The sequence below is a fragment of the Papilio polytes genome, unplaced genomic scaffold (assembly GCF_000836215.1).
Source record: "Papilio polytes unplaced genomic scaffold, Ppol_1.0 DF821289.1, whole genome shotgun sequence".
Lineage (NCBI taxonomy): Eukaryota > Metazoa > Arthropoda > Insecta > Lepidoptera > Papilionidae > Papilio > Papilio polytes.
The window spans coordinates 3,244,331-3,258,365 of record NW_013527915.1 but is presented as its reverse complement, the minus strand read 5'-3'; the positions used below and the strand labels follow the sequence as shown (position 1 = coordinate 3,258,365).

The 14,035-nt window shown below is 31.7% G+C and overlaps 3 protein-coding genes across 4 annotated transcripts; 1 reads left to right on the top strand and 2 right to left on the bottom strand.

Moving 5' to 3' along the window:
* Positions 1-38: 38 nt before the first annotated feature.
* On the bottom strand, positions 39-3,276 carry LOC106109389 (28S ribosomal protein S22, mitochondrial). Of its 2 annotated transcripts, none has more exons than XM_013290868.1 (7): positions 3,064-3,276; positions 2,754-2,983; positions 2,259-2,383; positions 1,706-1,763; positions 1,309-1,517; positions 608-788; positions 39-281 (listed from the first exon to the last, which is right to left on the bottom strand). In XM_013290868.1, the coding sequence occupies exons 1-7, from the start codon at positions 3,164-3,166 to the stop codon at positions 66-68; spliced, it is 1,122 nt and encodes a 373-aa protein (XP_013146322.1). In that variant the 5' UTR covers positions 3,167-3,276; the 3' UTR covers positions 39-65. The 2 variants fall into 2 exon arrangements, with proteins under 2 accessions (XP_013146322.1, XP_013146323.1); XM_013290869.1 differs by having other exon boundaries at positions 1,309-1,499.
* Positions 3,277-3,523: 247 nt separating this feature from the next.
* Positions 3,524-9,205, top strand: LOC106109366 (zinc finger CCHC domain-containing protein 8 homolog). Its single transcript, XM_013290838.1, has 8 exons — positions 3,524-4,399; positions 4,560-4,732; positions 5,075-5,273; positions 5,573-5,704; positions 5,774-5,954; positions 6,282-6,395; positions 6,652-6,836; positions 7,305-9,205. The coding sequence occupies exons 1-8, from the start codon at positions 3,686-3,688 to the stop codon at positions 7,974-7,976; spliced, it is 2,370 nt and encodes a 789-aa protein (XP_013146292.1). The 5' UTR covers positions 3,524-3,685; the 3' UTR covers positions 7,977-9,205.
* Positions 9,206-9,503: 298 nt separating this feature from the next.
* LOC106109367 (small integral membrane protein 14) lies at positions 9,504-13,503 on the bottom strand. Its single transcript, XM_013290839.1, has 4 exons — positions 13,324-13,503; positions 12,988-13,061; positions 11,690-11,881; positions 9,504-10,559 (listed from the first exon to the last, which is right to left on the bottom strand). The coding sequence occupies exons 2-4, from the start codon at positions 13,057-13,059 to the stop codon at positions 10,521-10,523; spliced, it is 303 nt and encodes a 100-aa protein (XP_013146293.1). The 5' UTR covers positions 13,060-13,061; positions 13,324-13,503; the 3' UTR covers positions 9,504-10,520.
* Between the last annotated feature and the right edge of the window lie 532 nt (positions 13,504-14,035).

The following is a 14,035-nucleotide window of genomic DNA, read 5'->3' as shown; positions in this document are numbered from 1 at the left end:
CGTTATTTATTACACTTTAAGTTAAATTAAAACTTCAGTTACACTTAGTTAAATATTTAATAACTTTAGGCTTCTCCATGAGCCTTCCTCAAGCCACGACTGAGTTCCACCATCTGCTGATAATCTTCTCTGAAGCCTTGTAGAGCAAGTTCTTGTTGGCTCTTCATAGCGGAGTTGTTAGATATATATTTGACAACACAATCTATACACTTGTTGTCAAGTTGGATGTCATCTTCCGATAAACTGTCAGGTTTCGCTGCTTGCACGGGAGTAGGGAGAACCTGTAATTATAATGAAATAAGAAAATAAAACTATTTAGTTTTGACCAACTTACCAAAAGAAGGAGGTACTCAATTCGTCTGTATGTTTTTTTTTATTAAACGTTTGAGATCTTTAGCCAATCCCGATGCATATTCAATTCAAATTCGTAAATTAAAAATAATTTCGAAAACTAAACATGCCTCTCTTACAATATTAACTTTTACTAATTCTCTGAATTATTTGCTATATTAACTTAGCTGTTATATCATATGCATTGTTGCTATGAAATTATATGACGACTGTCTACACTAAATCATGTTTCTTACATTATAAATATTTAACTTACTTGTTTTACTAATGCGTTAAGGTCACTGGCAAATGCAATATCCTCATGAATGGCTTGTCTCAGCCCCATCAACAGCACAGCTTCTCTTATAACACCAGTTTGCAATAACTCCAACATCAAGTTATCCATTGACTGATGCCAAGTTAAATAGAAAGCTAAGGGACCAAAATGCCTTGTTGATCTAGGGAGCAAATATTGAAACATTTTAACACTACTTGGGAGAAATAAATAATAAACATGAAGTATATAATCTAGAAAAAACTTTAAGCTATTTTTATTAAGTATTGCATAGGCAGGGGAGATGATGATGATCATATACACTTAATTACTATGCAAAAAGAATTTTTTTTTTATAATATAGGATGGCAAATGAGCAAGCGGCCACCTGAATCCACCCAAATGGAAAGCAACCGCTGCCCATAAACATCCGCAATTGCAGATGCTTTGCCTACCCTTCATTGACGGAAGCGGAGACGCACGTAAAGAGGACATTTCCCCTTCCCATGCATCTCCTCCACCGTAAAATCCACTTTTCCTTTTCATTCTTTCCCCTTAAGAAAACGGTCTAAAGGGAAAGGGACTAAAATTAGGCCTCCGGCACCAAAACATAATTTATATTTTACATAGAGACAAATCATTTGTGTTTATTGTAGTTTAAATAAATTTGTCTGGAAATCTTTTCAAGTAGATACTTATTTTACCTCAACAATTTAAAATTGGTCTTCATGTCAACATGCTGATAGGTAATGCTTGTCACTTTCTGGTAAGAAGCTTCATCCGGCTCATATTGTATGCAAGCTCTATCAAGTATAAATTCATATTTCTCCGCCTCCAATAGACCAGTTAATTTCTCCTCATCAGCAAACATCATTGGTTCTCTTACTTTGCGGCCCTGAATTGGAAAGTATATCTGAAACATGTACTTGATATTTTTAGAACAATTTGTACTAATTCCTATGAACTACATTTATCCTATGAATTGTCTGAGAAAGGGCTTAGAAAAATTATTTCCTAAAGTAAAAGAGCAATGTGTGTTAGACTTTTTAAGATTTACTGATTGTGCTTTGAGGTTTAATTATTTCTTTTATATATACTAACCTGATTAAGTCTTTTTCGTGTATCATGGTCACTCATTTGCAGAGTACCATCAGGGTCCCTGAAATTAGCAAACATCATTTTTTTAAGGCCACCAGAATATATATTCCATTGTTTTTTATCATCAGTACTTAATTAAAATACTAAGGGTTTGTCCCACCAATGGATGATAGATGTTCAGATAGGTTAAAAATGACGTCACTGTCAGATAAGGTAACAAAATCCGATATTTCCATCACATTTTGCATGTTGGACTTTTATCTGACAGTTTACAATTCTGTCGAACAGGCCCTTAATATTTCAGCCTATTTAAATGTAACTTTATTAATTACAGAGCAAAACCTTTAACAGCCTGTATTCCTTTTTTAATTTTATAGAATTGAGATGGAAAGAAGCAGTGTTTAAATGTTGTTCCATGGAAGAGGAAGACCAAAGAAAGTATGGATGAATTGTGTGAAAGAGGATATGCTTAAAGCTGTTAGAGATGTATGGAAGAGCATCACATACTGCGCCAACCCTCCGTAAAGGATAAGTGCAAGTTGATATGTTTACAAACCTTTCCACAATAAGCCTATGTTCATTTGGTACACCAAAAGTGATATCTGTGAATAAATACTTTGTGTTGTCATATCCAACTAGAGCTGGATCCTTTGATAAAACTTCATTGATTGGCTGATGTACCTGGAAATGATACAAAAAATAAAGTTAATATGGGACATTAAATTTGCAACATGTATTATATCTTTATTTAATTTGTTATATTTATAACTAGGATGGCAGAGATGGGTTATTGAACCTGCCTGTTTTCCTTTGGTCAGGACAGTTTTACTCTTTTATACATCTTTCATACAATCCATTCATAACTTATCTACCTTTATCTACCTTTGAATGTAGAAACATTCAATCTCAGCTATAATATATAATATGAATTTCTTTATGTAGTCAATAATAATTTGCTACTGTGACTGCCATTCTACATAAGTCTTTCCCAAAACGCACTATATTATTAGCCATTTATATATTTCAATTATTAAATAAGGGACGAGACTACCTTAACAACCGGTGGCATTTGTAGTAATCGAGCTGCAGTCTTATTGGCCTTTGAAAATTCGCTTTGGAGTTCCTCATCTGTTAAAAACTTATATTCGGGAGTTTTAAGAACAGAACGGTTGCTATTTGTTCTTTTACGGAATACTTTTGAAAAGTCCGGTCTAGTTAATCGTTTCAGAAGCGCTTGAACGCCTGACGAAAAAAACTTAGGACCTGGATCTTGATCCCCGTCTGTTAAACAAATATATAACTTATTAAGTAGTATGTGGTAAGAGAAATTACATTAAAATTTACAGAACTCAAATATTTACCGTACACTGAAGGAATAATACTTAATTTTCGACATGAAATAGCAAGCTGAAAATGGTTATATTGTATAACTACGTTCCTCCGTATGAATTTATGTAGTGACATGTTAACATGAAATTTATTGTCAATAAATGCAGTATTTTAAGCTCGCATTGCTCTGGAAGTGTTAAAATTTAATTTTAATTATAGATAATTATAGGTTAGAATTCCTTTTAGCCACATAGAGTATGTAATATTTGTATTTATTTTTTGAAACATAGAGTAACGAATTTCAGTTTATGTGATTGTGATTAAATAATGGTAAAATTAGCTCTTCTGAGAACATTTTAAAAACGAATCTACAAAATCTGATCTAAATAAAACTTGCTATTATTGATTCTACATCTAGTCCTAGAAAAAATCAAATAGGCAAAAACATACCGGCTTACAACCTGTCTATGATGGCAAAACTACACATGATCTGTCATTGTCATTCCAATTCCAATGTGATGCGATTTGTGTATCCAACCAATCCAAATAAAAAAAATAAATCGTTTCAAGGTGTACTAAGGTGTATTGAAGTTATTGATTTTATTAACTAAAATGAGTTCTTACCACGGAGTTTAAAAATAGATTTCCATAACCATGGCAAAGAGAAAACCGGGAGTGAACGATATTATATATGAGTTGGACAATGATGACACCGAAAGCAGCAGTGAAGATGAAGTTAAAGGAAATAAAAAGGGACGTTCTGAGACAAAAACCTCTTCCAAAATGACTGCATACCAATCTGTTACTGATAAAAATGTAGTAGATATGACTATACTTAGTAATTCTATGGACAGTGATAGTGTAATTGATGTTGAAGACAGAAGTCAGAATGGAGGGAAAAATTCTATTGTTGTTGTTGAAGACGATAATACGGAAGAGGATATGAATACTGATGAATTAGATTGTATTATTGTTAACTCTGACGAAAAACGTGAACAACGGAATATTGACGTTCCTGAAACGGTTATTTTAAATGAAGATATAACAGTAGACTCTCCAGCTTCTGGTAATGGGCCGATATCAGTGGAAGATGAAAATTCATCTCCACTGATAACCATTCGTTTCAATAACAACAAGCTGGCAAAAAAGTATAAAGAGAAGCTTAAACTTTTTATAACTGACTTATTGTCAAATGAGAATGAAAATGTTATCACAGAAAGTGATACAGAATTGGATCTTACTGTTTGGTCAGACAATTTTATTACTGTACAGTCAAAAGCAACAGAAGAAAAAGTTGATAAGTCCTTGTTTTTTGTTGATACAAATCCAAATGAAGATAAGGATAATGAAATTCCAAAATACACACAAGTAAGTATAGGATTATATTTTAGTAGTCTTTTCAGTAAGAATGAGAAATTTACAGCAATAAGTAAGATAAAGCAAATATGTAACAACATATATTTTTAGATGAAGATTTTCATGAGTATATGTTATTAAAACATTAATGAAATTACTTTAATATTTTCAGACTTCCAAAGTGATTTCAAATGAAGTGGAAAAAGAACCAGAGCCTTCAAAAGCTATCCGAAGAGGACCAATCTGTTTTAATTGTGGTGAAGACCATATGTTAAGAGATTGCAAGTTACCAAGGAATATGAACAGAATTGCTGAAAATCGGAAAAACTTAACAATGAAACTTGGGTAAGAAATATAAATTGAACTAGACAATGATTTTAATAATTTGTCCTATAAAGTGCTAATGATACAGAGTGTTTCAATAAATGTAATGTGACTGGACCTTGAGCTGTGCACTGCATAATGTGCCCTACAGCTCTTTAGGACCGGCTATCTCTGTTCTAAGTAACAACTTGCTAGAAATTAAAAACCATACAATGAGTAGAAAAAAAATTATGGCTTTAAAATACTAATAATTATAATCAGGGATTATTTTTGATACTGTGTACTCAAATAAGTCATTTGTGCCATTTTTGGTTGCAATAATCTTCACTTAGTAAATCAATACATATTGAATTTTTTTCTTAGTCGATATCATGTTGAAGATGAACAGAAATATGGTCATTTAATACCTGGAAGGATATCTAGTCAGCTCCGATATGCTTTGGGCTTGAAGAGGAATGAGTTACCATTACACATATACCAAATGAGGAAGCTCGGCTACCCTCCCGGCTGGCTGGAAGAAGCCAGAATATCACATTCTGGAATATCAATGTTTGACTCAGCTGTATGTGTTATTTTAAAGTATATTTTAATTTTTTTATGGTTTTTTTTTCAATGCATGCATTTATCAGTCTTAACAGAAAACCTTGTATGTCTTAAAAAAAATAACCCCTATATTTAAATGTAGAGTAAACTTTAGATTATTTATTTTGTCCATTCGACACCTTAATCTCAATTTTACCATGATTAATAATCATCATATAAGAATTAGTAGATTTTTGTCTTACTCAAAGATGTTTAAATGTTACATAAGATTACTTACAATCCTTATTTGAGATAGTAAATTAATTGAAAAATGTATAGGGTAAAGTGATTCTGGATGAAGATGATGAAGAGGGGCAAATATGTGAGGTTGGCTCCAAAGATAAATTTGATATCAAGAAGATACTGGACTTTCCCGGATTTAATGTGCCAGCTAGTTCAAGATATGTTGAGGTATATTTTTATTGATATATTATTTTTTTTATTCAAGATAAAGAAACTATTAAATAACATTTATTACAGCAAGGTCACATAGTAGGTGCTCCTCCGATCTCAGAGCAGGACAGCAAGATGTTGATGCTACAGACATTGGCACCAAATGCAATGAAGGCATATAAAAGGAAAAAGTTGACAATGTTCCCATCGGGTACACCAAATGACTCACAAATCAGTCAAACCGAAATGGAACTTGATAGTGGCGATGGTGAGTAAAAATTCTTTTTAATCTTAATTGCAGGAGTTTTAGTAGTATTGTGAACTGTACATACAGGAAACATTTCTCTGCTCAAGCCAGACAAAGTTTGTTTGTAATTTTTAAATTGTGATTTTTAAATTATAGTACCTAGCCAAATCTAGTAGATTCTAGAATAGATATTCTGAAGTGAAATCTAATCTTATTATTTTATGTACATTAATCTAAAGCATTTAGATTTAGCATGACCCTGGGGCTTAATAGCCTTACATACTAATAATTATATCCTTATGAAATATTAAGGAAGTGCCAATCTAAATATATATGTTAAATTAATAGAAGTAAGTGAGTTCCCACTGGTGCCGCCCCTGCCCGACGAGGCGCCGCCCCCGCAACCGCCGCCCCCCGTCGCGCCGCCGCCCCCAGTCTCGCCCCAACACATATCAAGACAAGGTATACTTGCAACTAAGACATGAATTTTACGATCATATTGTTACTTGAATGTATCTTTTCCCTGCGACTTCGTCTGCACGAAATTAAAAAGAAACATTAAAATTAGTAATAATGTAGCTTTAATGGTCTAAGATTTTTTGAAATCAGTCAAGTTTCGGAGCCTATTCAATGCTGTTTGTATTTCATGAAATCTTTCCTTGTTATCTACAGAAACATTTACGTGTTAACTAATGTAATTTGGATATTCATTCCGCAGAAGTTATAAAGTCATCTAAAACTGTAGCCTCAAGTAAAGTGAATTCAAGTCCAGATAAGGCTGAAGTTATAGAAAAAGATGAAAATGTTTGTGACAAAGAAACAACAGTGACATCTATAGAGCTAAAAGATATTCCAATACCTGATGATTATATTATCCTCGATGAAGATTTTGAAGACTATGAGGTATTTATAAATTTGAATTTTGCATGGCTTGATATTCATTTGGACATTGATAATTCAATGGCTCCTATGTAGACTATAAGTCAATTTTGCGATTTACATAATATTTTATATTATTTAGACTTGATAAATACTAATTTCTTTGTAAAAATTAAAGTATTCATTGTTAAAAATTTGCGTTTCAAACATAAGACTGTTTACGTAGGAGCCATCGAATTATGATGGCTAGTATTAGTAACTTAGCTATGGATTCATAGAAAAGAGAAGATTTTGTATTAATATCACTAATAAAAAAAGCACTATAAAACCCATCATATACCAATAAATATGCAAATTTGTATTGTTATTAAAACACTGAAAGCTGTATATCAGTGATTAAAGTTACACAATTATATTATATGTTAGTCTTTTGCTAGCACAACTTAACCATTTTCCGCTTAGAATTTAGTATGGCTGGCCGGCTCTTTTCAGGATTTTTCACAGAACGACAGCGGCAATAAAAGCCCAACGTTAATTGATTTAGAAGAACAGAAGAAAAAACTATTAGATGCTCTAAAAGAACCAAGTCCTAAGAAAGGTATTCCCAACGAATCATCAAGTGAAACTGAAATTGTCGACGAAAAAGAAGTTGTTAATGAACTTGAAACCACAGAATTAAATAAAATAGATGAGAAATGCGACGAAAATGCAAACAAATCAGTAATTGAACCAGAAACTTCCATTGTTAGTAAACAAGTAAGTACAAATAGTGAATCTACTAACATAGAGTCTGAAACTTTTACCACAGATCAGTCAATATCAAAGACTGGTATTATTAGTGAAAATAACATAGATTCTGAAACATCTAAAACTGGACAGTCAGAAACAGGTATTTTTATCAGTGAAAGTAATACAGACTCAGAACCAATTAAAACTAGTCAATCAACGTCAAAAACTGGTATTGTCAAATCTACATCTTTGGGTACACCAATTTTGAATGTCGTGTCTCCGTACCTAAAACTTCCAAGTGACGATAAGTTCGCCAAAGACATGTGTGACGTCATAAACTTTGAGAATTTACCGAACTCGACGGGTAAATACAAAAAGATATGTAACCTACTTAAAAAAGTTAAAAGTGAAGTGGACAGAATACAAGAATCATGATTGTAAAATTGACCACTGAAGCCCGCTAGAAATATTCAGTTGTAACTGAAGAGTCGAACTGTTATGTTAAAATTGTGTGTAGGCATAATTTTAACAATCAGTCGAACTGAACAGTTAAAGTTTTGCCTACACATGCTCAGTTATTACTGAACAGTTTGACTCTTCAGCTAAAACTGGCAGTTAGTACTGAGTTTTTAGCAGGCCTTACTGTGGTCACTTAAAAGTTCAAAGACTTTGACTTTGGTGTACAATAAATGAATAAGTCGTTAGTGAGGCGGATTTATATTTTTTTATAAGTTTAAGTTTAGGATAAATGTGAACTGCCACATACGTACATATTTTTGTTTAAAAAAAATTTACACATGTTGAACAGTAATCCTTCATAAGTCAGGTATGAATAGAAAAAGCATCTTTTACGTTTGTAAATAAGTTCTTTATACAAGACTGAACTTAAATTTTAAACTAGAAGTTAGAAAGATCCTATTGGGTCTTGATAATGATAATAAATATGAATGTTGTTGATTTAAATTTACTCGCCTTGAAGGGACAAAGGATCAGCTCGAATGTAATTAGTGCCGATACCGGATGAAGTATAGGCGTCTATTTGATTTAATTTTTGATAATGTAAGTTTACCTTTGAGTCTATTATCATACTTTTTGTGTTGAGCTATTTCATAATACAATCACCTCTGAATTCATTGAAATAAACGAAGTTAGAGTGCATCAAAGGTTTAAAAAATAATTAATTTTGATGACTTTTTTATCTACCTCATATTTAATAACCAATATGAAGTCAATAAATGAAAAAATTGATAAACTTCTCCCAGATCTTTAGTGGTTGTGATCTAATTTAGGTTATATTTTGTATGTTTATTTCAGCATTCATATTTTACATTGAATCATGCATTTAAAAACACAGGTAGTTTGGGTGCTGCTTTATACTTATTTTCCTATACCTAAACTGTTTCCCGTTGGACCGAATAATTCTATAGATTCGAATGGCCCACCACCAACAGGAAACGCCCACTTTAAATAAGGGTTATTGTTCAAATTGACATCTTCATTTGTCTGTTTTTTTTTGTATGTGGACAGTTTTTTCTAAAAGCAATTTGAAGTTTTTATTTGACGCGTAAATTAAATATAAAATAATGTACCCTTACAAACAAAATGGTTGCAGTTGTCCAATAAAATTTACCATATTAGGATTATATCCTATCATTTGGCTAGTATTTTTTGTCATTTATTTCTACGGCTGAAACGTATGCTTATTTATAAAGGTGAGTAAAATAGAATAAGTCGTAATTAAATTATTTGCGACCCTTATTATGTAACAAATGGGTGTGTTCGGTAATAGAAACCTTCGTTAAATATAACCTAAGTTCTAAAGTCATACATAATAAGATTAAAATAATGCCTAAAAACATTTTTAAAATATTCTGAAGATTTTAAACGTAAGAGTTCATTACTGGCAGTTTATTATGGCTAAAAAAATATGAGGGTAGTTATAGGAAAATAAAACAGTGTAAAATTAATTTACATACATTTATTTAATTGCACATAATTAATACAAATCTCGAATGGTGTTTGTCAATATTACATCGCGTGGAAAGAAAGCATAAATAAATCTTTTAAACCCAACCCGAAAAGAAAAAACAACTAAACCTAAGTATCACAAGTGATGTCAGAACGAAAAGTACCTAAGTAGGCATGTCCAATTTTTGATAATACCAATTACTAAAGTAATTAAAAATAAGGCAAGCAAAATTGTACCAATTACAAAGTGATAGTGGAGATGTATAGATGTATTGATCATTAAATATTTTTTAAAATATGAATGGGTTTTCTGACCAATTCATAAATACATACATTTTAATTTCAATTAAATAATAGCACCAATGTGGAAATAAGAAAGGTAGAAACAATAAAAAGATAATAAAATAATGAGAGATTCGAGTTGTAAAAAGCATGGGAAAAAGAAACCCCAATAAGAAAAACATGTAACAATTATGGAATGGTTGAAGAACTAACACTTATAATTTGTAAGATATTTATATAATTTGTGACAGAAGTGTCCATTTTATCGTTAAAACATCAGTTTATTCATCTGATATAAGATTTTATTTAAATAACATCAATACATACTAATTTGAGATAGATTCTATACATTTTGATAAAGAACTATGTTGTGAATAAACAACTAGTTGTCATTTTATAATCAGCTTTACTATCACTACACTGATCTTACCGACAAGTTATCACCAAGATTCATACTTACATGATCGGGTTTCACCATACTTACTGCTATATAAATAAAAATCAATGTATATTAGTCCTCTATACATTCCTAAACCATAGATCAGATTGTGATGAACAGCAGAACAGAGGATGCCAGTGTCTCTGGTTCCAATAATAGTTTTTAATTATGCGTTGATTGATTTTATTTAATATATTACATTGCATTGCAACACTTGCCGGGTTTCACAGCTAGTATTATATATATTGGAATTAGTTTTTAAAACTTTTTTAAAGTTATGTCTGTCAAAACTAATTTATTGGCGGCGTCGGCGGTGCTCCGTCGCGGTCCTGTAATTAAAGGAAAAAATTACCACCATAATATTGAACGAATCCAAGCTATTTAAGTCCACAGCTGAACATAAACCTTCTGCAATGCTTTTCAGATGAGTATCAATAAGTCTTTTTGGTTATTTAATACAATAAAATTTAAAAAATGACTGATATATTTCTACATGTATTCTTATAGACTAATAAACTTGTTACAAACACCATCCTTAGATATTACTTGCCATTTTATATTGGATGGTGACCGTGGATGGTTGTTTCTTTAGTCATGTTAATTTTTTTTTATAAATACTTAAATACATGCACAAATGTTATAATACTTGCTATTGTCGGGTCGAACATGTTAATTAGTCATTAACATTAAGTAAACGATGATAATTATGCCAATACCGTTTGCCAGTTCGCATTGTCTAAGTTATGCAAGAGCATGTCATACCGCTAAACTGGATTTTTATGCTATTATGTTAATTTTTTCTTTCAATATGTCAGCATGCAAATCAATCTCAAAAAAGCAAACTGACAAAGTGTACCTTATTGTGTTGTTACATAAATTTATTGTATTTAAGCCTTGTAATATTACATAATCACTACAATCTATGGAAATATAATAAGCGTATGCACTTATATGTCTTCAAAATTGCTGTTATGCAAAATCATAACTTCATAATTTTATGCGCATATTCCGAAGAATACACAAACTATAGCATTCTAGCAAAGTACTGCTGATATCGGATCGTGTTTCCATAACATAATACAATTTTATCACTACCCACGCATGGTCCAGTCACATGAGTACATTTAAACTTTTTCTGGTATGGTATTATACTTAAAAAAGTACATATAGTATAATTTTAAAATTATTGGTAGCCTTATATAACTCAAAAAATATAATCTAATTTACACTATTACTTTAAAATGTTTGTTATAGGTATATATGTATAGATGTACTTGAGATATAACCTGCAATCTTGTAGTTAACTGATATGCTTTTACTATGGGATTTACAAAATTTTGCATAAAATGTGCAGTTAGGACTGAAATAAGGTACAACAAAAAAAATATAATGTAAAGATCTTAAAGTATTGTAACACTTTTTTTAAATTGGTCGATATAAGTATATTTGTAAAACTTACTTGGGAATTGGGCGTTGGTTTGGCGGCGTCCTGAAGCTGGTTGCGGCGCGGACGGAGCGCGTACATGGCGACTCCGAGCGCCATCACTATGAACATCATCAGGAAGCTGTTGCCGGCGGACTCGGGTCGGGGCAGCCCTGGCAGCTGGTCCAGGCACTCGCTGTCTGTGCAGTATGCTTGCCCTTGGCGCAACTGTGGATATATAAATAACTATATTGTTACATCCATTGATTAATATTTGTGATGTATCATACTTATAAGCGACAATACACATACTACAATGGTTCCTATTCATTATATTTTACAAGTGTTACTTGAATATAATTACCTGTGGAACTAGATATATTTACAGTGAGCACTATGAGGCTTATAAGTGCTTTCAGAGTTAAATTTGAGGAAAGCTAAACTCATTAATTGTGGCCGACATGCCTAGCACTTACACTTTATACAAAAAATATTTTAAATTTATAAAAATGCAAACAAAAATGAGGCCCTTAATCTTTTCATTAAAAGCATTTTGAAAACAACATCCATATAAATTAACAGTAAAAATAGAATTCCTTTGTTATTAAAATTGGTAAAATGCCAATGATCTACTTTCACAAAGAGATTTGATGTGTAAAGATTAAAATATAGAAAATATTCAAATTGTGTTAAAGTAGACATGGTTCTTGTTAATATTAATGAGATAATAATTAATTGTCTAACATTTTCATTATTCAAATGAGTATGATAGACCAAATAACCTACTTATGGAAAACAGGTCAAGGTTGCACTGTAATGTGCAAAAATGTTAATCAATAACAATTTAAAATCATGTTTACTATTTCATGGTATTTTTCTATATGATTTAAATTTATTTGAAAGTTAAATTGTAGAGAATTGATTTAGGCATTCAAACACCATAAATTTCTTATCGCAGCAAACTTGCAATCTTAATTATTCACATAGCTATATAACAAGCAATGCAATTACAATATATAGTGATAAGGAACAAGTATAATGTAGAGCTTGTTATTTTATTTAATTGGAAGTTTTTCAATATATAGAATATGTTATTACTGCTTCAAATAATTACACAAATTGATTGTCAGATCTTTGACCTCAATGTTTTCCTTGTTCTGTCATTGAATTGAAAACACAAATAGGTTGATTTGTTGGTAGATACTTAATAATCAAAATAAGTTTGTTGATAAATTATCACATTTGAATTTAGTTTATAAGCGTAAGTGTGGACGTGGAATTGAGTACTTTAATCATACTTGTTGAGTACAAGGACGTATATTTATGTTGCTTACCAGTGATATGAGCCGTCTCATCGCCAATTCATGGTTCCACAGGCATTCGCAAGGATCCATCTCATCAGCCATCTCTGCACAAATATTACAACACACTCAATATAACGCCCCGTAATATTTTTAATTATCGAAATCTTTCTTTCCAATAAAAATCAAATGGTATGCAGAAGAATAGAGCGTAATTTATCACAAAACAGCTATCTAGAAATAACTCCGATATCGAATAATTAAAAGTGATATTGTCTTTGTTTTTATTTACAAATATAAAAAAAAACATTGCCAATCTGTCACAGGAAGGGAAAGTGATGCTGGATATTACTTCAGAAACTATCGTACCTCCACGCAGTGTATTTCCGTTAAATGAGAAATTCGCAATAACTAATGTGAAATTAGTTTTTGGTAGCGAATGCACCTCCGTTGAAATTGTCTAAATAAACGAAAATTGTTGGCAAATGTTTAACAAAGTCTAAACCTGAGACGACATTTTTACACTGTGATTGTGTATGCTTGTAGCTTTGTGATTGGTCGTAGCGAATTACGATTCTCCGTATCGACCAATCGAAGAGCAGGTCAATCTCGATTTTATAACAAGATGTTGCCAGTAAATTTCATCCTACACAATTAGAAAATATTTCAATGTTTTTTTTTTGTTTTTGTGCAAATTGTACGTTTATTATTACAAACACAAAATAGTACGGTGATCCGTTAAAGGTACAATGTCGTCTTTTTCCTTTGTATCTTATAATAATATAGTTAAATGTCATAATGACAGTTTTATGTGTAAAAGACATTGCTTCATATGATGCGCATACGCAACTTAAGGAAGCAAACAAGCACTTTAGAGATTATCGTGTTGGAGCCTAATTTTAGTCCAATTCTCATTTTCGTCAATATTCTTTTCGTACAAGAAAGCAATTGGAAGGGGAAGTGGATGTGGCGAGGATCAGACACAAACGTATGTCTTCTTTCTGTGCGTCTCCGCCCCTGCTAATGAGCAGTAGACAACGCATCTGCAAATGTAAAAGTCTATGGACTGTTGTCGTTTCGC

Excerpts from the sequence above, each read along its gene's own strand:
- LOC106109389 (XM_013290868.1), bottom strand. The coding sequence starts at position 3,166 with ATGTCACTACATAAATTCATACGGAGGAACGTAGTTATACAATATAAC. Across the intron at positions 2,984-3,063 it reads TATTATTCCTTCAGTGTACG|ACGGGGATCAAGATCCAGGT; the intron begins GTAAATATTTGA and ends TTTGTTTAACAG. Across the intron at positions 1,518-1,705 it reads CACGAAAAAGACTTAATCAG|ATATACTTTCCAATTCAGGG; the intron begins GTTAGTATATAT and ends TACATGTTTCAG.
- LOC106109366 (XM_013290838.1), top strand. The coding sequence starts at position 3,686 with ATGGCAAAGAGAAAACCGGGAGTGAACGATATTATATATGAGTTGGAC. Across the intron at positions 4,733-5,074 it reads AACTTAACAATGAAACTTGG|TCGATATCATGTTGAAGATG; the intron begins GTAAGAAATATA and ends TTTTTTTCTTAG. Across the intron at positions 5,705-5,773 it reads CTAGTTCAAGATATGTTGAG|CAAGGTCACATAGTAGGTGC; the intron begins GTATATTTTTAT and ends CATTTATTACAG.
- LOC106109367 (XM_013290839.1), bottom strand. The coding sequence starts at position 13,059 with ATGGCTGATGAGATGGATCCTTGCGAATGCCTGTGGAACCATGAATTG. Across the intron at positions 11,882-12,987 it reads TGAGACGGCTCATATCACTG|TTGCGCCAAGGGCAAGCATA; the intron begins GTAAGCAACATA and ends ATATATCCACAG. Across the intron at positions 10,560-11,689 it reads AACCAACGCCCAATTCCCAA|GACCGCGACGGAGCACCGCC; the intron begins GTAAGTTTTACA and ends CTTTAATTACAG.